Here is a 24,316-nt window from a genome sequence, read left to right as displayed (position 1 = left end):
AATTCATAGATAAAAAGAACCTCCTCCAAGTCAAAACCCAACTAAGTCTTAATAAATATATAAACCAACTTCAATTGGGACACGAAGCTGTTCTCCTTCATTCTAGCAAAGACACTGACTGAACTGTTTAGAAGACAGATTTATCACTGTTTGAGGCGACTTGCTACAAACTGTTATAGGTGCGCCGCGTGAGGACAGACTGTGAATGCAGTGCGCTTATGTACATTTTTAAAAATTGCTCATCCTCCCCAGCATTTGCTTCCAAAATATTTTGATTACTTAGAATGAAAATTCCTTTGGAAACATTTTTAAAAATGTATATCTAGAGAAATTTTGTTTTTCTTTGTAATAAATGCTCCATGTAAGTTCTATAAATCACATTTAAAAGAGAATACTCTGGCTGGGCAAAGTGGCTCATGCCTGTAATCCTAGCACTCTGGGAGGCCGGGGCAGGAGGATCACTTGGGGTCAGGAGTCCAAGACCAGCCTGAGCAAGAGTGAGACCCCGTGTCTACTAAAAATAGAAAAATTAGCCAGGCATCATGGTGCGAGCCTGTAGTCCCAGCTACTCGGGAGGCTGAGGCAGGAGGATCGCTTGAGCCCAGGAGTTTGAGGTTGCAGTGAGCTATGATGACACTACTGCATTCTAGCTGGGGCAACAGAGTGAGACCATCTCAAAAATAAATAAAATAAAATAAAATAAAATAAAATAAATAAAAGAGAATACTCATAGTTTGTTGGGCTTGGGAATTTAGAGAGAACTGGGTAAGGGTGTCCTCTTTATACTTTGTTTTATCAGTAGACCCACTGTCTGCTATGTAAGAAATCGTATCTTCTCAGAACTTACTCTGTGTTGATGTTCCAGTTCATTACAAAACATGAACACTTTTGTAAATATTTATTTACCAGAAAGCGTTCTGGTTTTCAGGCTACCATCAGCAAGTCACAAATCCACTATATTATATCTTGTTAAAGCTCTGCTCACTTCAGTCTCTGTGAATTCAAATTAAAGCAAGTGATTGGATTTTGGCATCTACTGGGAATGAATTTGCCTTCTTTAGTCCCTAATTTGATCATGAGAATTTTATAAATCATTTTAGAGAATTACAATGTACCTATTACATTGTTCAATTCACCACATGTCATGGCTGGCAAAGACTCAGGTAATTTAGATGCTTGTAATTTTCTAAATGGTATTACGCTTTTAAACTGTACCCTGGGGTCCAAATCCACATTAACTAACTGACAAAAAATTATAGATAATTTTATTCGAGGCAACACAAAAGGGCAGGATTGTGGCAGGCATAATAAAACATCCCTTAAATAAAGGGATCTGAAATCCCAGAGCACAGGCTCAATTAGGCCAACTATTAATACCACTAGTTAAGGATAGATTTAACCACAGCTAGTTTGTCTGCCACTAGTTAAAGGCTAGTTCAAGAAAAACCATCTGACTGTATAGCTAGGAGACCTCACGCATATTCAGTAGGAAGGAGCCCATTGAGTCCTCTGGGATCACACACATGTGCCCTCCCCTCAACATACACTTGAATTATTGACTTCATGACCCTCCTCACATCGCCAAAGGTAACATGATGCTCAGTAGAAGGTGTTGGTGAAAGAACAAAGAGTATTTCAGGGCTGTCCCTTAAATACTCTTTTAAGAAATTAGGATTACCTATAATACTCTTTCCAGGAATGGAGCAGTGGCTGCTCTCCACCTGAGCTGCATTTTAGACTTACCTGGGGAGGCTGTAAAAATCCTCATAGCCTGGATGCACCTCAGACCAATTACATCAAATCTCTGAGGGGACAGCCAGTCTGAAAGCGTTCCTAATTCTGTGGGTGATTCTGATGAGCACCAAGGTTGAGGAAGACTGTAGTAGCTATTTGGGAAATTGATCACTTGGCAGAGCATAAGGAGGCATTTTCAAGTTATGCAAATTACATTGACAAGAAATACCATTGTCCCATTATGTATTACATAATGGTAAAAGAGAAATTGACCACGAATTTCATTGACTGACTCACTTGGTGTCTGATTAATCTATGATTACAGGCTTGTAAGTTGCTAGCTCAGCAGTGAGCATTCATTCCATTGTAGCCAATTGTGGAAGCGGTTGGAGGTAGAAAAGTTATTTAGCCATTGGTGATGCTTCTGTATCTAAAAGAACACCGTTTGGGGGGAGAGGACCTCAGTATATAAAGTTAGTCAGTGAGATTGGCACCCAGTTGAATTCTAAAAGCATTAGGCAAAGACTCAAGGGCACCTTTAGGAAGAAATCCATTATTTGGCATTTACAAAGTGCAGCAGGTCTGAAAATGGAGCAAGACAACTCTCCTTATAATCAAAGTTCTCTTCAATATACCAGGGGAGGATTTGACAGAAGAGAAGGGGTTGTCATGGATTCAAACATCTTTATACCCCTCAAAGGCGTATTATTAGAAAGTTGAGTATCTTCTTCATTTTCTACCATTGCAGTAAGTATATTTTCAAACATACGGAAATGTTGAAAGAACTGGACAGTAAACGCCTACTTATTTGCCTCCAGCAGACATCAGCAAACTTTCCCTATAAAGGAGAGAGAGTCAATATTTTAGGCCTCAGGGCCCAAGAGGCAAAATGGGGCAACTATTCTTACCAAAAGACTAGTAGTATTTTATATGTGTTACTTAAACAAAACAAAACAAACTCTGTTAAAGCCATTCTTAGCTTGTGTTTCATATAAAAATAGGCAGTGGGTCAGATTTGGCCCATGGGCCATAGCTTGCCAACTTCTGACTGAAGGTTCAAGTTACATTTCACTGTTGTAGGGGAGGCAAAATATGATGTCTACCCTTTTAGGGGTTTTGGCTGGGCCTGAGAATTAAATTGACATAAGACAGATCAAAAGGAGGAAAACATATAAACTTATGTAATACAAGTTTTACATGACATTGGAGCCCTAATAAGGAAATGGCCTGAAGAGCAGTTGGAGTTGAACATTTATATACGGAATTGGACAAAGAGGAGTAAGCTGTGCAAGTGTGAGAAGGCCCAGGGGCTTGGGCTGGGGCACTTAGTGGGGCGGAGGAGTGGTCAGGAAGATAAGGTTAGTCTAACAACATTTGTTTGTACAGATTTCCCTTGGCCTCAACTTTCCCTCCTTGATAAGGATGATACTTTCTTTTTAGTATAGGAAGGGTGTCTTTCACATGGGAATTTCATCTTCTTCTGCCTTTAAGAAACAATGAAGGTCAGAGTGATATTCTTGCACCTGCTGTTTTTCAAATGCCTTTAACTCAAAATAGTTTGCCACAGTGGCATATTTTGGGGTGGCTTATTCTTCACTCCTTCACTCTCTGTGCTTTGTCACATAGCTGGCCAGCTCTCCGTCTCTTTGTCTTGGATATCTTTCAAGAGTTAAGAGTTAGCAGTTAAGATCAATAGGTATATGTCTCTTCTCAATACAACAAAGGGTAACGTGAACAGGCTAAAATGCCATAAATAAAATGAGACCTTGATAGTGATTTAATGATTTCAGTCCTCTTTATGATCATTTGGTACTCTAAGTATCCTTTTTTTTTTACCATGCCTTAAATTTTTAATGTTTCTGTTAATATAATGTAAAGTTATATATTAATAAAAAATTCTGTTAATAGAATATAAAATTATAGATTAATTAAAAAGTGAAAATGTCCTTTCTTCCATGCAATTTAGTGAATCTAAACTTTTAACATGCCTCTCATGAATTGCAGCTATTTTCCTAGCCATGGATCGAAGCAGTTCATTCCCTCTCGTTCTCCATCCTGTTTCAGATAAAGACTATTTTGAGTGGCTTTATCATCAGGGGCTACCTGGGGAAGTGGACTCTGCTAATCAAGACGGTCACCCTGGTGCTGGTAGTGTCTTCTGGCCTGAGCCTTGGGAAGGAAGGGCCGCTGGTGCATGTGGCCTGTTGCTGCGGCAACTTCTTCAGCAGCCTTTTCTCCAAGTACAGCAAGAACGAGGGCAAGAGGCGCGAGGTGAGCTGGCTCAGCTTCCATGTGTGGCGGAGCTTTCTTCCTAAAGCCCCCTTCTCCCATGTCACCTGCACATGCTGGCACATGTTTTTTTTCATGGAAGGCCTTGAAGCTTACCCAGAACTATTTGCCTTGTAGGTGCTGTCAGCTGCAGCTGCTGCTGGAGTCTCCGTTGCCTTTGGTGCGCCAATCGGGGGTGTGCTTTTCAGTCTAGAAGAGGTGAGAATGGGCAGCTGAGGGAACATGTGGGTGGTTGGCGTAGCAGTAAGTCTTCATCTCCTGCCCTTTGAGGATTAGAGTCAAAGAAGTATTGAATAAAATTCTTGTGGTTAGTTAAGGAGCCACAATTTCAATTGTTAGAGATCTGTTTTCTTTTTTTTTTTTTCGTTGTTTTTGAGATGGGGTCTTGCTGTAGTGCCCAGGCTGGTCTCAAACTCCTGGCTTCAAGCACTCCTCCTGCCTCAGCCTCCTGAGTTGCTGGGACTACAGGCCCAGGCCACCATGCCAAGCTATATCTGTTTTCAAGTATTGTTTTAAAAATTTCCAATATAGCTTTTGGGGAAGATTTCCAGTATCCCTTCTCTTTTTCATAACCAACTTAATTAAGCATTTTTGGTTTTGGTAACCCAGGTGGATCATTCTAGCGGTTGGCAAACATTTTCTAAAGGGCCAGGTAGTAAATGTTTTAAGTCCTGTGGGCCGTACAATTTCTGTTGCAACCACGCAACTCTACCATTGTAGTGTGTGAAAGGAGCCATGGGCAACATGTACACGAATGGGCATGGCCTCTTTTCCCATAGAACTTTCCTTATGGACACTGAAACTTGAATTTTATATACTTTTTACATGTCACAAAATATTGTTCTTCTTTTGAATATTTCAAGTCAAAAGAATTTTTTTTCTTTTTCCAACCATTTAAAAATGTAAAAAAAAAAATTCTTAACTCATTATGCTGTAAAAATACATTTACTGGGCTGGAGTTGACCTGTGGGCCAGAGTTTTGAAACCCCTGATGTATTCTGTTGTCTGTAGAATCAAATCTAGAGATTTATTTGGTTTTAGAAGAGTCTGTGCCATGAACAGAATTATGATTTCATATTTTTATTCTTCTTAAAAACATGGCTCAAACCTACCTTGATTAGTATCTATTTTACTTTCTAGGCATAGATTCCTTTAAATATCTTTGTTGGTGCATCTTGGTCATATTAAACCCAGGCTGAAGGAGTCAGTGTGGCCACTCTTGGTCTTAGAATGTGTCTTTCATGCCAAGCGCTAGTAGGTGGTTGGCGACCCAAGGGGCTGGGCTCTAAGTAGCTCGTTGTCTGGCCAGCCTCTCATTTTCTACTTGTTTGTCCCAGGTCAGTTACTACTTTCCCTTGAAGACCTTGTGGAGATCGTTTTTTGCGGCCCTGGTGGCGGCCTTTACGCTGCGATCCATCAATCCCTTTGGGAATAGCCGCCTTGTTCTCTTTTACGTGGAATATCACACGCCCTGGTACATGGCTGAACTCTTCCCCTTCATCCTGCTTGGAGTCTTCGGGGGCTTATGGGGAACCCTCTTCATCCGCTGTAACATTGCCTGGTGCAGGAGGCGCAAGACCACCAGGCTGGGGAAGTACCCGGTGCTGGAGGTCATTGTGGTGACCGCCATCACTGCCATCATCGCCTACCCCAATCCCTACACGCGCCAGAGCACCAGCGAGCTCATTTCCGAGCTGTTCAATGACTGTGGGGCCCTTGAGTCCTCCCAGCTCTGTGACTACATCAACGACCCCAACATGACCCGGCCTGTGGATGACATTCCAGACCGGCCGGCCGGGGTCGGGGTTTACACGGCCATGTGGCAGCTGGCCTTGGCACTGATCTTCAAAATCGTTGTTACCATATTTACCTTTGGCATGAAGGTAAGTGAAAGTGAAGGAAGATGGGGTGAGGACCCGTGTCCCTCTGGGCACAGCACCTACTCTCCAAAATACAATTGTAATGGGAACAAAAGGAGAACTGACGTTTCTTGGATGTTGTCATGTGCTGGGCACTTGGCATTCTTTTAGCCAACAGGAAACAACTCTTTTAATAAACAATAAGCTTATGAAATAGAGATTCTAATCGCATTTTATAAGTGGGCAAGGTAAGGCTCAGAGACCTGAAGTGGCTTGATCAGACCCACGGCCCATGGGAGGCAGAGCTGGCATCAACCCCACTTGGTCACATTCCCAGAAGGGGTGGTAGCCACAGGTTTGCCTTCTGGCTGGGTGATGCCAAGTGGTGGAAACAGCCCAGGTTTGGCCCCGTTTGGATCCGTAAATGTGTGCTGAGCATCAGCTATATCTTAGGCACTGTGTTAAGTCTGAGGGATTCGGAATCCAAAAGAGAATGCCGCCCTTCAAGAGCACATGCTCTGTGAGACAGCCACAAAGCCAGAGTGTACCCTGCGCACTACCCTGGCACAGTGGCAGCACAGAGTGAGCGCATCCCAGTCTTGGTTGGGCTGTGCACAGCAGGGGCTCTTTGCACACATCCTCTCTCGATGCCATGTCCTTGTTCCTAAAGCCAGAGAAGAGACAGCTTCTTTCTTCTTCTAAACACTGTGTTAAAATCAGTACAGACATTATAAACCCTTCCTAAAGAGCTTTCTTTTATGGAGACTGGCATTAAGTTATTGCTTTTTAAAAAAAATGAGGTAAAATTCACAAAACATAAAATTGAGCATTTTAAAGTGTACAGTTCAGTGGCATTACCTGCAGTCATAATGTGCAGCCAATACCTCTATCTAGTGTCAGAACTTTCTCATCCTCCCAAAGGGAGATCCCTGCCCATTAGCAGTCACTCGCCTTCTCCCCCACCCCAGCCCCTGACAACCACTAATCTGCTTTGTTTCTATGGATTTGCCCATTTTGGACACTTCACATAAATGGAATCATGTAATATGTGGCCTTTTGTGACTGGCTTTTTTCATAGCACAATGTTTTCAGGGCTCATCCACATTGTAGCCTGTGTCAGTACTTCATTCATTTTTATGGCTAAATAGTATGTCATTCTGTGACTATCTCTCACTTTGTTTACCCACTCATCCTTTGATGACATTTGGGTTATTTCTACCTTTTGGCTATTACGAATAGTGCTATTATTGCCCACTTTGAAAAACTTTTATTAGAGTATATCATTCATGCAGACATGTGTATGGCTCGATGAATTTGAGCAAAACACACACATTTGTGTAACCAGCGCCCAGGACCAGAAGCAGAACATTACCCACCCCCAGAGCCCCCTGTTGTGTTCCTGTTGTGTGGTATTTCTATGAATCTCCTCTTTTAAAAAAGTCTAAGAAATTGTGTACCTGACTGTGTAGTGGCCAAACACAAACCTGAATTTGTGCCTTAAGAACAAGGATCTGTGGACTTATGAAACAGTTGACCATCTCTGACCCATCATCTCCTAACAGAGGGATTTATTCTCGTGTCTGAGGAAGATGCTAGAAGCATCTTTTGGTGCTTACTGAGAGAAGTCTACTTTGGAGTTACAGGGGTTTAAGTGACTGTGGAATGAGGGGAAACTCAGAAAGAAACAATGTCCTAAGCAATGTTCTAAACTCTAGAAATCACACTAAACTTAACTTGAATTAGGCTGAAGATCTGCTTCCACCCTCAGATGGGTGACCATCCAGGCAGGTGTAAGTGCAGCTGCTCAGGATCGGTGGCCACGGGTAATCTCAGTGAACAAGGGCATCAGGCATGTTCTACAGCACACGTATGGTCACTAGATAAACGAAAATATATTTTCATTCAGCAAAGTAGAAGACACGCTACTACCAAGATCTTTTAGTTTACATTGTCTATTTCTTTGCTCCCCCTACCCTGGCTTGAAAATATTCTGCATATTTCTTGGGAAATGCACTTTGTTAGGAAGAGGGAATTGCCTCCCTCGTCTCTCTCTGATAGGTGTTCGGCCACCACCTACTACAGAGGGCAGGGAGCCCTTGAAGAGCTTTCTGCAAGATCCAGGGCAGCTGTGGTGACACATTCAGCTTCTTTATTTTACCTGGGAGCAGTCGCAGGTCCTTCTTTTCCATTTCATGCTGTGGCTTGACATTTAATTTTAAAAGCCAGTCTGAATGACATGGCAAGGGGAGAGAGAAAGTGGTGTCTCAAGTGACAGATGCTCACTTTGAATGTGATTTGCAGTGGGGCTTATTCTTTAATCCACAGCAGGGAAACGGGCTAGCTTTTGAAGGAGAGGGAATGAAAGTGTCAAATTGCATTCTCTCCAAGTTGCAGTAGATACGACTGACTAAGCAGGTCAGATCACTTGTCCTACCTTTTCCCAGCTGACCTATTTTGCAGAGTTGTGCCTCCTTTGAAGACTGAAGCAAAATGCAATCTTGTCGAGGGGGACTGTGTTTCCCCTGGGTTGTGAAGCGGGAACCTGGCCTCTGTCCCTCACACTGCTTTTCTCTGTGTACCTCAAGATCCCGTCAGGACTCTTCATCCCCAGCATGGCTGTGGGAGCTATGGCGGGCAGGATGGTGGGAATCGGCGTGGAGCAGCTGGCTTACCATCACCACGACTGGATCATCTTCAGGAACTGGTGCAGACCTGGGGCAGACTGTGTCACACCAGGACTTTACGCCATGGTGGGAGCTGCGGCCTGCCTAGGTACGACCACAGGTGGGGCCAGGGAGGGGTGGGGGCGCTAATCTGGCTCAGAGGACTGGGAAGAAGGAAGACATGCACTTGAACATTTGCATTACTCAGGATAGGCTAGGTTGTGCTGCTGCTGTAACAAGTAGACCGCTAAATCTCAGTGGCTTAACACACCAAGGCTTATAGCTTGTTTCTCTCTCTCTCTCTGTATATATATATATATATATATATATGTAATTATATATATGTAAATATGTAAATATATATAAAAAAATATGAAATTGTTAAGTATGAATTGTCCGATTTCCTTAAGTACTAAGTTTGACAGTTATATCTGACATTTCACTTTGACACTTCTTGTTTTATTTTTATTGTGAAGGTACATTGTCATTCTTTCAAATGCATGCACAGTTTGGCTTGTGATTATCTTTCAAAAAGTTTTTTAGAGCCATTTCTGTGAAACCGTAGATAAGTCAAAAATTCGTGTTATTTTCAAATATGAGTTCCATCATGGAACTAATGCTGCACAGACAGCCCAAAATATCAATGGAGTGTTTGGGAAGGATGTGGCTAATGAAAGCATAGTATGTTGATGATTTGAGAAATTCTGTTCTGGTGATTTTAATATTGAAAATGAGCCAAGTGGGTGACCCGAGACCAAGGTGGATAATGATGAGCTGAAAGCTGTAGTGGAAGCGAATCCATCTCAACCTACGTGTGAATTAGCAGCAAGGTTTGACATTACTATTCCAGCAATATTGGACCATTGAAAACAAATCAGCAAGGTAAAGAAGCTGGATAGATGGGTACCTCATGAATTAAACAAGTGTCACAAGAGAAATTGTTTTGAAGCTTGCCTTTCTTTGCTGTCACAACATAAACGCAAACCATTTCTACACCGTATTATTACGTATGATGAAAAATGGATTCTGTTTGACGATCACAAGCATTCGGCATAATGGCTGGATAAAGACGAAGTGCTGAGATATAGTCTAAAACCGAATATTCATCAAAAAAAGCTACTGGTATCTGTTTGGTGGTCCAGTGCTAGTATTATCCACTACAGCTTCATGAAACCTGGTCAGTCAATTACAGTGGATGTCTACTGAAACCAGTTGGATGCTTGCGATTAAGCAGCCAAGATTGGTCAACAGAGACAGGCTAATCCTCTTACAAGACAATGCTCGACCACACAAACAATGCTGTTCAAACTACAGATGATGAGCTTGGAAACTCTCTGTCATCCACTGTATTCACCAGACCTTGCATCAACTGACTATCACTTCTTCCAAGCTTTGGACCTTTTTTTGCAAGGAAAAATATTCAATTCCCAACAAGCTGTGGAAAACACCTTTTGCGATTTCATCACCAATCACTCTCCAGGCTTCTGTTAAGATGGCAAAATTGTATTGATAGTTTAGGCACATACTTTGATTAATTGTACTACTTCTTATTTGAGATATAATAAACTAAACTTTTGATTCAAAATTAGAAATTTCATATTTAATGACATATATGTATATGTGCTCCTGGACTTACAGTGGGGTTACATCCTGATAAATCCATTGTAAGTTGAAAATATACAAAGTAAAAAATGCATTGAATACATCTAACCTACCAAACATCATAGCTTAGCCCAGCCTACCTTAAATGTGCTTGCAACACTTACATTAGCCTATAGTTGGGCACAATCACCTAATACAAAGCCTATTTTATGTTGAAGTATTGAATATCTCATGTAATCTGTCAAATACTGTACTGAAAGTAAAAACTAGAATGGTTGTATAGGTACTTGAAGTAGGGTTTCTACTGAATGTGTGTGGCCTTTTCCCCACCATAAAGTCCAAAAGTTGTAGGTTAAACCATTGTAAGTCAGGGGCTATCTGTAAATAAAAAACATGGATTAGTAGAAGACTCTTCTCCACCCATTCAGGGACACAAAGGTGGGTCCCTCTCCTGTCTATAGTTCGTAAGCATCCCTATGATTTTCTGGAGTGTAGGGTTTTGGGAGGGTGCCGTGCTCACTCAGTCAGAAGCCTGCAGAGCCCATGTAGGATCTACTTGCCAAGAAGCAAGGCATGTGGGCCTGGGCGAATAGACAGCCCAGGTGCCTCACTGGTGCAGAGCCCCCAGTCACATGCGACTTACAGCTCCCTGATTCAAAGCCGCGGTCAGCAGAGCCTGACCACAGTTCCAGAGGCCCAGCGCGGTCAGCATGTGGGAATGTCTCCTTGGAACTAGTGTGAGGAGAATTTACAGCCCGCCTGTCAGGGTCCTTAAATCCTACCCTCCTGAGGGGCCAGGGTTGTGTTTCAGAATCCCACTGTTCTCTTCCCTTGCAGGTGGAGTTACTAGGATGACAGTGTCGTTGGTGGTCATCATGTTTGAATTAACCGGTGGCCTGGAGTACATCGTGCCCCTGATGGCGGCGGCCGTGACCAGCAAGTGGGTAGCAGATGCCTTTGGGAAAGAAGGTATCTACGAGGCCCACATCCACTTAAACGGGTACCCGTTTCTCGACGTGAAGGATGAGTTCACGCACCGCACGCTGGCCACCGATGTCATGCGGCCCCGGCGGGGAGAGCCACCGCTGTCAGTGCTCACCCAGGACAGCATGACGGTCGAGGACGTGGAGACGCTCATCAAGGAGACCGACTACAACGGCTTCCCCGTGGTAGTCTCCAGAGACTCTGAGCGCCTCATCGGGTTTGCGCAGAGGAGGGAGCTGATCCTTGCCATAAGTGAGTAAAGAGCCGGGTGCTCAGGCTTTCCTGAGAGATGGGTGGCAGCCTTTGTACCCCTGAAATCACCCAAGAGGTTCACGAGAATGTATGTCAAGCTTTAATGTATCTGTGCCGCCCCAGGGTCTGGTTAAAGTGCAGGTTCTGGTTGAGCAGGTCTGGGCTGGGACCCAAGACCCTGCATTTCTCATTGGCTCCCCACGTGTGCTGGTACCGCTCATCCCCAAGTCACACCAAGGGACAGGGTTTAACCAAGTCTCGGGGTAGACATTGTTGGCTGGAAAATGACCGAATATTTACAAGCAGCCGCCTGGGACCCAATCCGTCTAGGATAGTGGACCTCTATCTTTTCAGTACCAGGGACCGTTTTTATGGAAGGTAATTTTTCTATGGACTGGGGTTGGGGGGCTGGTTTTGGGATGATTCAAGCACATTACATTTATTGTGCACTTTATTATTATTACATTGTAATATATAATGAAATGATTATACAACTCACCATAGATGGGGGGCCCCTGCTCTAGGAGGTGAGCTGCTGCCACTGCCTATTTAGGGAATTATTGGATGAAGTTAAGAAGGGAGGGAAGGTGTGAGATCCTGGAGTTGCCTGGGCTCAGCCGATCTCAGAGAGACTTTCAGGCAGACTAACCAACTGGCCGAGATTGTGAGGCCTTGCCCAGACAATCCCTCGCCACCATATGAGTCTTTTGCTTTACTTTCTGACATCATACCTGATTCTGCCAGTTAGAGGCCTGTGTGGGTGAATGAGCAGCCATTGCTAGAAGCCAGTAGCGGGTGATGACTTCCTTCCTTGTGTCTGAGCTACAGCCAGCTGCATGGGGGCAGGCTGTTCGGTTGCAGGAAGAGAGAAGGAGATGCTGCTCGGGGGTGGGGAGGACCCCAAAGACAGGTGATTCAGAGAAGCAAGCCTGTGGGCCCCATCAGCCTATGTAGGAGGATTCCAAAGACAGAGGGGCTGAGGGCCAGAGGCTTGGGTGTGAGTCTTGGGAGCCCCAGGCAGGGAGGAGCAGTGATCCTCAGAGGGTGAGATCCAGCTGGACCTCAATATGCAGCAGGGGCAGGGACCAGCAGAGCCCATCCACTGGCACATGGCAGACACAAATGCCATCCCGCACTGCATCCTTGCTCCACGATCTTCACAACATCCCAGCATCCAGTGGCAGACCAGGGCCTATGGCACGGCTCATGTATGCACGTGACGATTTTGCTATACATTCCATCTTCCAGAGTATTCATGAAGCCTGTCAGTGGGACCTTCCCCAGTCTGATTGTGGAATGCGTGAACACATCTTCACCAGACAACTGCTTGCTTCTTCTTGCTCTTTGTTTCTCATTTCTAAGGCACCTCTCTTCAATTTCTAAAACCTCTTGCCAATGTTAAATAGCTCTTAAAATATCTTTAAAGTATTTTGATCAAAGGCTTTATAAAAATAAGTTTAGATAAGTTATGTTCTCCAATTTTAGCTTGACAATCATTTTTACCTCCCCCAAAGCAAAAATTGATTTAATATTTTAGACACCATAGCAAGTTTGTGTTTAAGTGTTCAGTGATGCTTCTTTTTATTATAGGTCCTGTTGCTTAACAGGTAGGTGCCTTTAGGTGTAAATATTGCCTTATAAATAATGAGTTTTTGAAAATTGTTTAAGTAGGGTTGGGTTTGTTTTAAAATAGTGTAATCAGCAGCCTTTAAAAAATGTATTCAATCCCTAGAATCTTTTAAGCAAAGGTTGAATTTAAAAACTAAAGTAATAAATGTCACAGAATCCATTATCTATTGTATAGCTCCAGGCACACCTGCTAAGAGACAGCTTACTAATTTTGCTGAAACCCATTACTGTAATCAAGTGGGAAGCAGTAATTGTCATCAACTGGTTAGAGAAGAAATTGAAGCTTGCCAGCCGAGCACTCTCTGTGAAGCTATGTTTGGAATGTCTGAAGAGGCACCACGCAGTGTAAATAATACCTATATACTTTCAATCAGACCGATAATAGTATGGAAGCTGCTATTTATGTGGTTTGCAGAAAGGCAAGGAGTGTTTTGCCCTGAGGAATCAAAAAAGCTGTTTTCCTGGTCTGTGGAAATAGAAGGGTCCTTGTACTCTGGTGGAGAAATTCATGACTTGCATTTGAGGAATTTTATGCCATTTTATGAATATAGAAACATGACAGCACTTAGCTAGAAACTATCCCATGCCAATTTCACTTTTTAAGGGAACTGGGAGCAAAGATTATAAATAGTCAGATCCGAGATAGTGTGGATAAGAAAAAAATAGTAAGTGCAGTAAATAAGGATTTTTCTTACACATCATGTTTAAAATTGTAGCAACTGCTCACATGAAGCTGAAAATGTTTTATTTTCAATCCATCCCTGGAATGTCAAAATGTAGCCGTTGTCTTCGTTAAAGAGCCCCACCTAGGCAGTGCAGCCCTCTTGGCCATCACAGTTAGCACGTGGGGCCACGTGGGTTCCTGGTTCCAGGTGAATGGGCGTTCACCTACATTGCTCTTTGCAAATGTGAGGGTCCTTCTGTACTCAGCAGGGCTCAGGCTCTTGTTTTAAGTTCTGCAGTTAAGCCAGTAGAGGTTCCGAGAGGACTCAGCGGGAAGCCACAGAGATGATTAAAGGGAGGAAAAGTTAGAGTTTCAGGGAAGAGTTAAGGGAACTCACAGGTTTTTTTTTTGTCTGGTGGATGACTTAATAATGATTCTCCAGCATGTGGAAGATGCTTACTTGCAGAAAGGGATCTACAACCAAGACTGAACATGAAGAAAAGTGTCAGTTCTGTCAGATGAGCTATTTAGGGACTAAGAGGTTTCTGCCTAGGAGGGCTGTTAATTATTGGACTAGGTCATGGAGAACAGTGGTGTCATCTGTTTTATTCTGCTGGAGATGTTAAAATATATGTAAATATATATGCAGAGGGACTTCCCCATGCTTTAGTAGACAATAACTTGTCATAAAATAATCTGCTTTTTCTTCTATATAGTCTTTACTTTTTTATCATATAATCTTCGTATTAACCACTACTGTGATTGCTTCTAATTTTCTGTTTTAACTTTGCTCGTTTACTACATCTGCTTATGGAAGCATTTTTAGTTAACAGGATGATGGAGTATTACCTCCATAAAGACATAATTACTCTAAAGTAGGAGTTTTCAACCTCAGCACTATTAACATTTGGGCTGGGTCATTCTTTGTGGTGGGGGCTATCCTGTGCACTATAGGGTGTTGAGCAGCATCCCTGGATCCCACCCACTAGATTACAGGAGCACTTGCCCTTCCCTACTGGGACAACCAAAAATGTCTCCAGACATTGCCAAATGCCCCTCCCCAAGGGTGGGGGCAGAATTGCTCCCAGTTGAGAACCATTGCTCTAAAGCTACTCAGTAACTTATGGGATATGTGATTATTTCCAATCTTTTAAAATTTCTTGGCCTATCATAGTTTGTGAAATTCCTCTTACCAACACTTTATTAATTACCCTCTCTGTATTTGACATTATGAACGTATGACTGCTAGGAAGTGAAATGTCAAGTTGAATAATCTTAGCAGGTGCTCATAAAATCTACATTATTTTTCGGCAGCTGTGGCCACTGAGACCAGTGATAGTAGAATATATGACAAACCTTGTACATTAAAGACAGTTTTAAAAATAGTTTAACTACTTTTAAAACCTTTAAAAATGCAGTTTATTACATTTTTTAAAGTAAAAGTAAGACACACTCATAGAATATTGGGGAAATCAGAAGCAAAAGGAAAAATAAAAAAAGCACCCACATTCTCATCAGCATAGAAGACCATGGTTAATATTTAGTATATTTCCTTTTTGTCTTTTTAGGTCTTTTAAAAAGGTGCATTTGGGGCTGTATTGTTTTGGTTTCTTTTCCAACACAGGCTTCCAAGTGTTCCTGGGGTCTGTGAGTCTGTTCTCTCACAGCACTGGCTCATTCCATGGGTGAGGAGTTAGTTGGTTTATTCTTTCATACAAGAAGTATTTCTTCAGCATTCACCATGTGGTGGTATCATCCTAGAAGCTGGGAGCCCAGGGATGACAGTGTACCATCTCTGTCCTCTGTGAACTTACCTGCAATAGTCTTGTTGCAGGCATTTTAGTGACTGGTGAAGATTTCTGGTCCAAACTGGGAGTAGATGGTTCACCCTAGTAGAGAGTTGCAGATAGCTTTCTTGCTGGTTCTTCTTCCATTCGTCAGCTTTTGGCTTGTACATATAGCACCTCCACTTCCAAAGTTTGAAGCCTTAATGTATGTCTTTACAATAGAGTTCCAAAGTGGTTTAGCAGAGCCCCTCTGAAGAGATCAGCAGTTGCCAGGAGCAGCAACTCAGATCTCTGGCTCTGACCTCTGCTGATTCCTGTGGTTCTTGCTTGGCAGTGAATAGCTCATGGGCTTTCCATCCTAGTGCCTAAATCAAATAGGCTCTGTTCTAATGGCTGACAGAACCAGATGTGCTGCCATTTAGTAGACCTACTCGTTCATTCATTCATGTGTATATTTGCAAATATCTGTTTTGTGTCTGTGGTGTGCTAGGCATTGTCCAGGCACTGGGAGTGCACTGGTGAGCAAGAGTTCATTGAGCTAGCGGTGGTTAGAATCAGGGCTAACCCAATCAGTAGGTTGGTGGGGAAATACAAACTTATTATTTATTTTAGCAAGTGGATTGATGGTTTACTAAGTTGTATTTGGTTTTATAAGGGGTTCAGAAAATCCATGTGTTCAGTTCTTGTTTAGGGTTTGTGGCTTGATCCAATCTTGATATTCAATCTGATTGTTGAAATGGATGGAAATCCTATTACATGGGACTTTAAGAAAATTAATCGGTCTATGAAAATGAGCAAATAAGTATGTGTTGACTGTTGCCTCCCTGCCTTACTGCTTAAGGACAGAACCATCTTGGTTTAGAAGTGCACAGTGTGTATCATGCAGAATCCACATTTGAAAACATGTTGTGCATCAGTGTTATCTGGTTTTGTGGTTGAATCATATCCCATTTGATGTAAGTGGATTTAACCTGACCCATATAATGTGCAGATTTGCCCAGCAGGCCCTCCGTTCCTCTTAGAAACAGAGACCCTTTTTCAGACTCAGCCTGACCCCAAATTCCACCAGTTTTCCATTAGAGGACTCTATTGCACTTAAAGGCCTTAGAAGCAGCAGTTAGAATTTTATTTTTGAAAGAACCATATAGGTGAATAGTAGTCTTTGAGAAGGCAAGAAATGTATTATAGAAACCAGGATCCATTTTAAGGCAAGCTTTGCTGTACATTTTTCCTAACCTTTTCCCATGAACCAAAAGAAAGATTAAAATTCCAACAGAAGGAAAATCGCCTTGGAGAAATATCTTGAGACCGATGGATTTATTTCACGTGTGACTTAAAATAGCCTGGGTTTCTAGCACTGTGCTAAGCTGGATTTCTAATGAGTTCCTGTTACCCTACTTTTCTTCAGCTTTCTTTCACGTGGTCTTTTCGACAGACAGAAATAGGCTAATTGCTACCATAACAGTTTTACTATCTTTCTTTGAGACATCCACAAAATGGCCCATGTTTAAGGTGGGAGATCCAGGGAGTGAGGGTGCAGCTTTTCTGGTGTTGTTTCTTCGCTCTCGAGGGTCATATTCGGGATCGAGCTGCATTTCTGGCCTGTGAGCCGGAGCTGGTCATATTGGTTTCTTATTCCTCTCAGGATTCATAATACCATTCGGGCCAGTTAGAAATTAGTTTGTAAGAAGAAAAACAATGGATTAAGGTCACTGAGCAGCTAAGTGGGTTTCTTGTCACGTCAGACTCCAGCCTGTGATGAGGTGATGAGGTGACAGAGGGTTAGGAAAGCACGGACGGAAGCCCTGGGCTGTTTGGGTGCCCTGGAGTCCAGGCGAAGCAGGGAGGGGCCCCAAAGGACCATCTTGGTCAGGCCCATCTTGCAAGACTTAGCAGCACGTGATCTGGCCACAACAGGGGGACTCTTGCATGGCATTAGCCAAAGACAGATGCCAATTTCAAAGATGTTTGGCTGAAGCCCCTCATTAAGAATGTGTGGTTTGTCCTCTGAACCCCTCTTCTGTGGGATTCTAGATGCTGTGTGGGGGTTTGGGAGGGAGTCACTCAGCAAGGGACTTTGTGTGGCTCATTGTTTCTGCTCACCCTGTTCTAGAGAACGCCAGACAGAGGCAGGAGGGCATCGTGAGCAATTCCATCATGTACTTCACGGAAGAGCCCCCTGAGCTGCCTGCCAACAGCCCACACCCCCTGAAGCTGCGGCGCATCCTGAACCTCAGCCCTTTCACAGTGACAGACCACACCCCCATGGAGACGGTGGTGGACATCTTCCGGAAACTGGGGCTCCGGCAGTGCCTGGTGACACGGAGCGGGTGAGTAGCCAGGCAGTGTGGCTAGAATGTGTACTTTGGTGACTCTGGGGAGAAAAAGATGAAGAAAACATGGTCTTAGCCCTTAGGGAGCTTGAGGTCTGCGGGGTGGACCAATCCTTGACAGATGATGTCAGTAAGTTGTGGTGAATGTGTCAAGAAGGAAATATACAGGAAGCTTTAGACCAAAAGCATGGCAGCGGTGTAGCCTGGGAAGGGGGGAGAGGCTTCCAGGCTGGACTGCTGTTTGGGCTGCAACAGTTGAGTCAAAAGAGGGGGCCAGAGAAGGGCTTGGCATTCCTTTTCTACCACCCAGATGGTACTTGGCTCAGGGGGAAGATACAGCCAGTCTTCCTGTAACGTGACACATGCATTCCTCAAAATCATAGCACTATGTAAAAATGAGCAGTGCAAACCACAGGACTTCTGGGAAAAATGGAGTTAAGTGCACAACACTCAAAAACTTCCTCAGTAATACATTTAAAAAAAGAAATGGGAACCTAATAGGAATGGTAGTGCCATTTTATACATGCTAAATGGTTAAGAAACGGGGAAGGGCTGGAAAGAGGGTTATCTGAAAATGGAGGGGAAGTTGTCACCGCAGGTGTGGACAGATATGGCTGCTCACACACGTGTGAACTGAGGGAGCTCGTGGATGTTTGGGGGTGTGCATGTGTGCATTTTGTGTATTCCGATGCCACTGGGTTCTCCTGGGTGCAGTTTTCTGCATTCACCTAGAGTTTCTTATGGATGAAATGCATAAGGAAAGGTGAAATTCATATTAAGTTCATGTTCCTTAACATAGCAATCTATTTGAAACAACTTTATGTTTTCTAAACAAACATTATTGGAGATCTGAGATATTTTTTTCCTTTTTTTTTGAAACAGAGTCTCGCTCTGTTGCCCTGGTTAGAGTACAGTGGTGTCATCATAGCTCACTGCAACCTCAAACTCCTGGGCTCAAGCGATCCTCCTACCTCAGCCTCTCGAGTAGCTGGGACTACAGGCACATGCACACCATGACGCCTGGCTAATTTTTCTGTTTTTAGTAGAGACAGAGTCTTACTCTTACTTAGGCTGGTCTCAAACTCCTGACTTCAAGCAATCCTCCCACCTTGGCCTCCCAGAGTGCTAGGATTACAGGCATGAGCCACCGTGCCTGGCCGAAACTGAGAGATTTGATGACCCCATGGCATTGTCTCTACCACCACTATATTCTTATGCCTTGTGTTATCACAAACCAGGAAACCAGCAATGCAATGATCAAGGGTCCACGACAGCACCAGAGTGCAAGTTCCTAAAGGCCATTCTTTGGGCTCTGAGGCATGTCCCAAGTTCCACAGCCTCAGAATCTTGGGTAAAGGGATTGGCTCAGTCAGGGTAGCCTGGAACCTGGGGTTATCTGCTCATGTTATTCCTTTATGGGGTGGGGGTAGGAGATGGGGAATGGGTTTTGGAGACATCGGTAACCCATACAGTTTAGGCCTTTATAGACTCCAGAGGCTTAACTATCTAACATTGTTCACATTTCTGGAGCCAGCACACTCTAGTTTAACACAGTGGTTTCCAATCAGGGTGGTTTTACTTCCCAGAGACATTGGGCAATGTCTGGAGATAATTTTGTGTGTCATACTGGAGGCAGGGTGCTCCTGACATCTAGTTGGCAGAGGCCAGGATGCTGCTAAATGTCCTGCAGTGTATAGGACATCCCCATCACAAAAATCAGGCCCAGAATGTCACTAGTGCTGCAGTTGAGTGGCCCTGGACTGGATGTCCATGTATAGCTAAATGAATAATCCTGTTCATCCAGCTTTCTTCCTGCTGTTCTGGTAACAGGGGCACAGGGGCACGGGGTCTATAAGGCACTATGTTTGCACATTTACCCAGAGAGCACCTGGCTGGCAGGATGAGTGTCCTCCTTAGTTCTGACTGCAGCCAGACCCAGACCTTGAGGTCATTTCTGCTGGTGACTTTTAAAGCAGATCAAATGGCTTCTCAAACTTGAGCATGCATCAAAATATCCTGGAGGATTAAACCTCCAGGTTAAATCCAGATTTCTGGGCCCCACCACAGAGCTACTGGTTCCTGAGGTCTGGGGTGAGGCCCAAGAACGTGCATTTCTAACAAGCTCCCAGGTGATGCTGCTGCTGGTCTGGAGACCCCACTTTGGGAACCACTGAAGTTGATTTATGCATTTGAGTTTCCAGTGCTTGCCATAAATACCACTGTGATCGCCTGTGCCATCTCATGTGTATAGCAGTTTCTCCTTTCCTTTAAAACAACAACCCAGTGTCAGTTATCATTGGAATTTCCAGTTCAGGCAGGAAATTCTGCCCTTAACGCCCGCTCACACCTCACAGAGCCCCATGAGATCTTCTTGTGAAGATTTGGGTGCTGAAATTGGCTCTGAATGTTCTTCGAGAAAGCAAAATTGCACTTTCTCGCTCTGCATCTTTTAAACAAACACAGATGCCGATACGTTAGTGCTGGCAAGGGATTGTTTGTGGAGCCTTTCATCTCCTTGGGCTTTTTGCCAGGGCAGGCGTGTCTCCGGCCAGCTTGCTTTTTTGATGTGTTCCCTTGCCATGTGCCTTCCCCACTCGAGGTGGCCTAGAGCCTGGGCTCGTCCCGATGACCTGGGTCATCTGCAGGGTTTCTCAGGGCCCTGGGTAATCATAAACCTAGACCAGGAACCAGAGAATTCTTTGTCCCCAGAATGTTGGAGTCTAGGAAACCTCCAGTGGCTAAGAGTGAATTTGGGTGAGATTTTCCCTATGAAGGTTCTAGAAAGGAAAAGTGAGTAGGAGAGATGGTGTCATATTTTCCCCAAGTCCTGCTAGGTGGTCCACAGGGGCCTGGGCCTGGGCCTGGGCCGGGTAGCTTTCTCAGAAGAGCCCAGCTGCTCGAATCTGAATTATGTTCCTGGTCATAGATCTCGCTGTTTATAATTCAATGGATTCACTTGATGAACTGCTACCCAAAGGGGCTGGAAGTTCAAACACTTGATTTAAATCAAATAGGACATTTCATGCCACTAACGAAGCCTGCTGGATTTGATGTTGCCTCCTTCTGGGTTGATGTTCAGCTTTCTTCTTTTGTGATAATTACTGTCGCAGACCAGGGCACAATTTATGCATGAACCCAAGACAGCTCCTGAATTCATATTTCCCCAGTGCCAGTGTAACCAACTTAACTTTTAGGCATTACAGTCACAGAGCTTTTGGAGCAGATTTTCAGAACTGCAAATGCCTGATCTTTTGATACTGTCTCCAGGGTGAAGATAAGGAAACAAAACCCAGGCTTTGTAGATACGGGAGGGGTGTGTGTGTGTGTGTGTGTGTGTGTGTGTGTGTGTGTATGTGTGTGTGTGTGTGTGTTTCAGTAGCGTTCTCATCACTAATAAGTCATATTTTTTTCAAAGCGACATTGGTTTAATCAACATCTTATGAAGCATCTGTTTTGACTGAGAACTGGAGAGGGTTCAAAATGTGTTTTTAAAAAAGCCAAGGAGCTTGTCATCTACTGAGAAATGTGGACATAATCCAATTTAAGTTGTGTTACCCAAGGCAGGCACTCTAGAGGGGAACATCCTGAGCTAGGCTTTCTGGTGGAAAGTAAATGTCAGAGGACGAAAGAGCAGTTTAAGCTGTGGGACTGTCCACTAGTTGGCAGCAGCAGAGCCCTTCCCCACCCGAGGTGAGCACACTTTGCAGTGCTCTGCCGGTGTGCACGGAAGTGCTCACACCTGCTTTGATTCCTTTTCTGATCATGGCTTTCTTAGTGGCATTTAATAGGTATAAGCTGCTGGCCTTATAATTGTTCCTTTTTTACTTGAAAGGTCAGTTGAAATCTAAACACTTGCACATGCTTATTTCTTTAAACATCCTTCTGCTGTTCCCTTGCCCTTCATGTTGCAGTGATACTTTCTGAGAGTGAAATCACTTTTGTTCCCATCACTAGGTTCTTAGCATCTGGATGGTGAGTGGGACTTTGTATAGCACATGGGGCACTATGTTTATTCTATCATCTAGCTAGCTAGCTAGCTATTTATTTTACAGCTTTATTGAAATAATTCACATACTGTAAATTCACCCATTAAAAATGTACAATTCAGTGGTTTTTAGTAGAAAATGAGTTGTGCATCCATTACCACACTTTTAAAACATTTTCATCACCCTAGAAAGAGACCCTGCACCGCTTAGCTATCACCTCCCGTAGCACAGCCCCTGGCAGCCAGCCACTCGTCTACTCTGTCTCTGCGGGCCTGCCTGTTCCGGACCTTTCATGTAAACGCAGTCATATGCTATGTGGCCTTTTGGGTCTGGCTTCTTTTGCTGAGCAGCACGTTTTCAAGGTTCCGTGTTGAAAATGTTTTGGTACTTCATTCCATTTTATGGCTGAATAATCTTTGTTGTCTGGATAGACCATGGTTTGCTTGTCAGCTCATTAGCTGATGGGCCTTTGGATTCCCTTTATTTTTCAAATGTGGATATGCGACCTGAGGAGGCCAAACACTGCTCCGGGTTGAAGGGCGTCGGTAGCAGAGCCAGGCCCGTCTGGGCTTCTTCAGGTCTCCTGTTTCCTGAGACGCCGTCAGCTGCCAGGCACTGGGGCAGAGTGGTGTGGAGAGAGTACCTCAGGGGCCTTTGGTGGACACCCTGCCAGCTGACCCTGGCCCCCGAGGACTCAGTGCCCTCCACACAGCAGCCGCTGGGGCCAACAGCCATGAAGAGTGGGTCTGGGGGTGATGGAGGTTATGCAGCAGCGTTTTTAAGTTTACAGGTTCCTGGAATGTCTGCGCTTCGGAATACCTGCTCAATAAAATACTGAAGATGGGGCCACGTAATGGGATTTCTGTGCTCCACGCCGATAGTGTGTGTTGTTCACCCACAGACGCTCACTCTTGTTTGAAAGCTCCAGCCAGGACTGACAGTGAAAGGAGGGGTTCCAGATATTAACTAGCACCAGTTTGTGCCAGTTATGAATTTTGGGGAGCTGAGTGGAGTTCTAGAAGTCACATGACATCCTGGGGTGTCCAGCTCAGTAGCTATGAACCAACTGGCATAGAAATATTTCAGTACTTTTTAATCTGGGCAGTGGTTCTCAACCAGGAATGATTTTGCCTGCAGTCCACAGGAGACATTTGACATTGTCTGGAGACATTTTGGTTGTCACAGTGGGGGATGGGGGTGCTACTGGCATCTAGTAGGTGGAGGCTGGGATGCCGCTCTATGTTCTGCAATGCACAGAGCAGGCCACCTACAACAAAGAATTATCCAGCTCCAATGTCACTAGTGCCAAGGTGGAGAAACCCTGGATAAAGCGTTCCTGGGGCCAGGAGGTGTGGGAGGAGTGCTATAGACCCAGGTGGCCGCATTTCACTGCAAGTGCACAGGGGGGCCTCACTGGGCACACCCACCTGCCTTTAAATAGAGGCCCTGCCCAGTAACAAAGCCACCTCTCCACGCTATCACTGCTCCCTTGAAATTAATTACAGTCATCAGAGCTGGAACAAAATCCATCAGACCCTGGGAGGAAACCTCTTTTCCTTATGGGGCTTCTAAGCCCCCGACGTGCCTCAGGTCCGCAGGCCTGGGCTGCCCTTTGCAGCAGCCATGTGTGGCTGCCAACGCCAAAGGGCAACTCTAACGAGACAGGGCCTCACTGAAGCTTCTGCAGCCGTAGAAGCATGGTGATTCGGCCAAGTATTGGGTAATGGTGCCCTTGAGAAAATTTTTCTGTCTAGTTGATTGAATGTGATGGGTCCTTGTTATGACAGTTGACCCCCAAGCAACTAAGACAAATGAGGATGGAAAGAAGCGTTTCTAGGATCTGCCAGCTGGACCCAGCCACTTTCCTGTGTGAGCAGACCAGAGCCCTTGTTGGGCCCTGATTCCATCTGCCGTGTTCATACTTGCAGACGGGCTTCCCAAGAAAACCCAGCATCTCACTGCAAAGAAGAGTGATAGCATGTCTCCTTTAGGCGTGTCTTGCTGCAGGATTGTACCGACATGTGGGGAACAAGCTAGGTTTATTTAAATCAGTTCTATACATCTTACTATACATTTTAGAATTTCGCATGGTATACAAAGGGAAGCGTGCAGAGGGCTGGTTTTACTGCAGCTGTGCAATGCAGAGGGAGTGTGAGGATTATTATGGACTGAGTGCCCCCCACTTCCAAATTCCTGTGTCGAAGCCCTAACCCCCAAGGTGACTGTGTTTGGAGATAGGGCCTTTAAAGAGGTAATCAAAGGTAAAGGAGGACATAAGGGTAGGCCCCTAATCCAATAGGACTGGTGTCCTTACATGAAGAAGAAGAGACACCAGGGGTGTGTGCACACAGAGAAATGGCCATGTGAGGACACTGTGAGAAGGCAGCTAACTGCAAGCGAAGGAGAGAGGCCTCTGGAGAAACCAACCCTGCTGGCACCTTGATCTGGGACTTCCAGCCTCCAGAACTGTGAGGAAATAAGTGTTTGTGGTTCAAACCACCCAGCCTGGGGTACTTTGTTATGGCAGCCCAGCA

The 24,316-nt window shown here is 44.4% G+C and overlaps 1 protein-coding gene across 2 annotated transcripts in view; it reads left to right on the top strand.

The window, feature by feature from the left end:
• The window catches only part of CLCN4 (chloride voltage-gated channel 4), an 80,420-nt gene that overhangs the window by 48,615 nt on the left and 7,489 nt on the right, over positions 1 to 24,316 (top strand). For both annotated transcript variants that reach the window (XM_045538932.1, XM_045538930.1), the window contains 6 exons: positions 3,799 to 4,005; positions 4,141 to 4,221; positions 5,361 to 5,906; positions 8,468 to 8,654; positions 10,985 to 11,383; positions 17,577 to 17,793. In XM_045538932.1, coding sequence (XP_045394888.1) covers positions 3,799 to 4,005; positions 4,141 to 4,221; positions 5,361 to 5,906; positions 8,468 to 8,654; positions 10,985 to 11,383; positions 17,577 to 17,793 — 1,637 coding nt within the window. The remainder of the gene's footprint in view (positions 1 to 3,798; positions 4,006 to 4,140; positions 4,222 to 5,360; positions 5,907 to 8,467; positions 8,655 to 10,984; positions 11,384 to 17,576; positions 17,794 to 24,316) is intronic.

The sequence above is a fragment of the Lemur catta genome, chromosome X (assembly GCF_020740605.2).
Source record: "Lemur catta isolate mLemCat1 chromosome X, mLemCat1.pri, whole genome shotgun sequence".
Classification (NCBI taxonomy): Eukaryota; Metazoa; Chordata; class Mammalia; order Primates; family Lemuridae; genus Lemur; species Lemur catta.
Note: the sequence above shows the minus strand (reverse complement) of the source record. Positions and strands in the feature narration are given on the sequence as shown.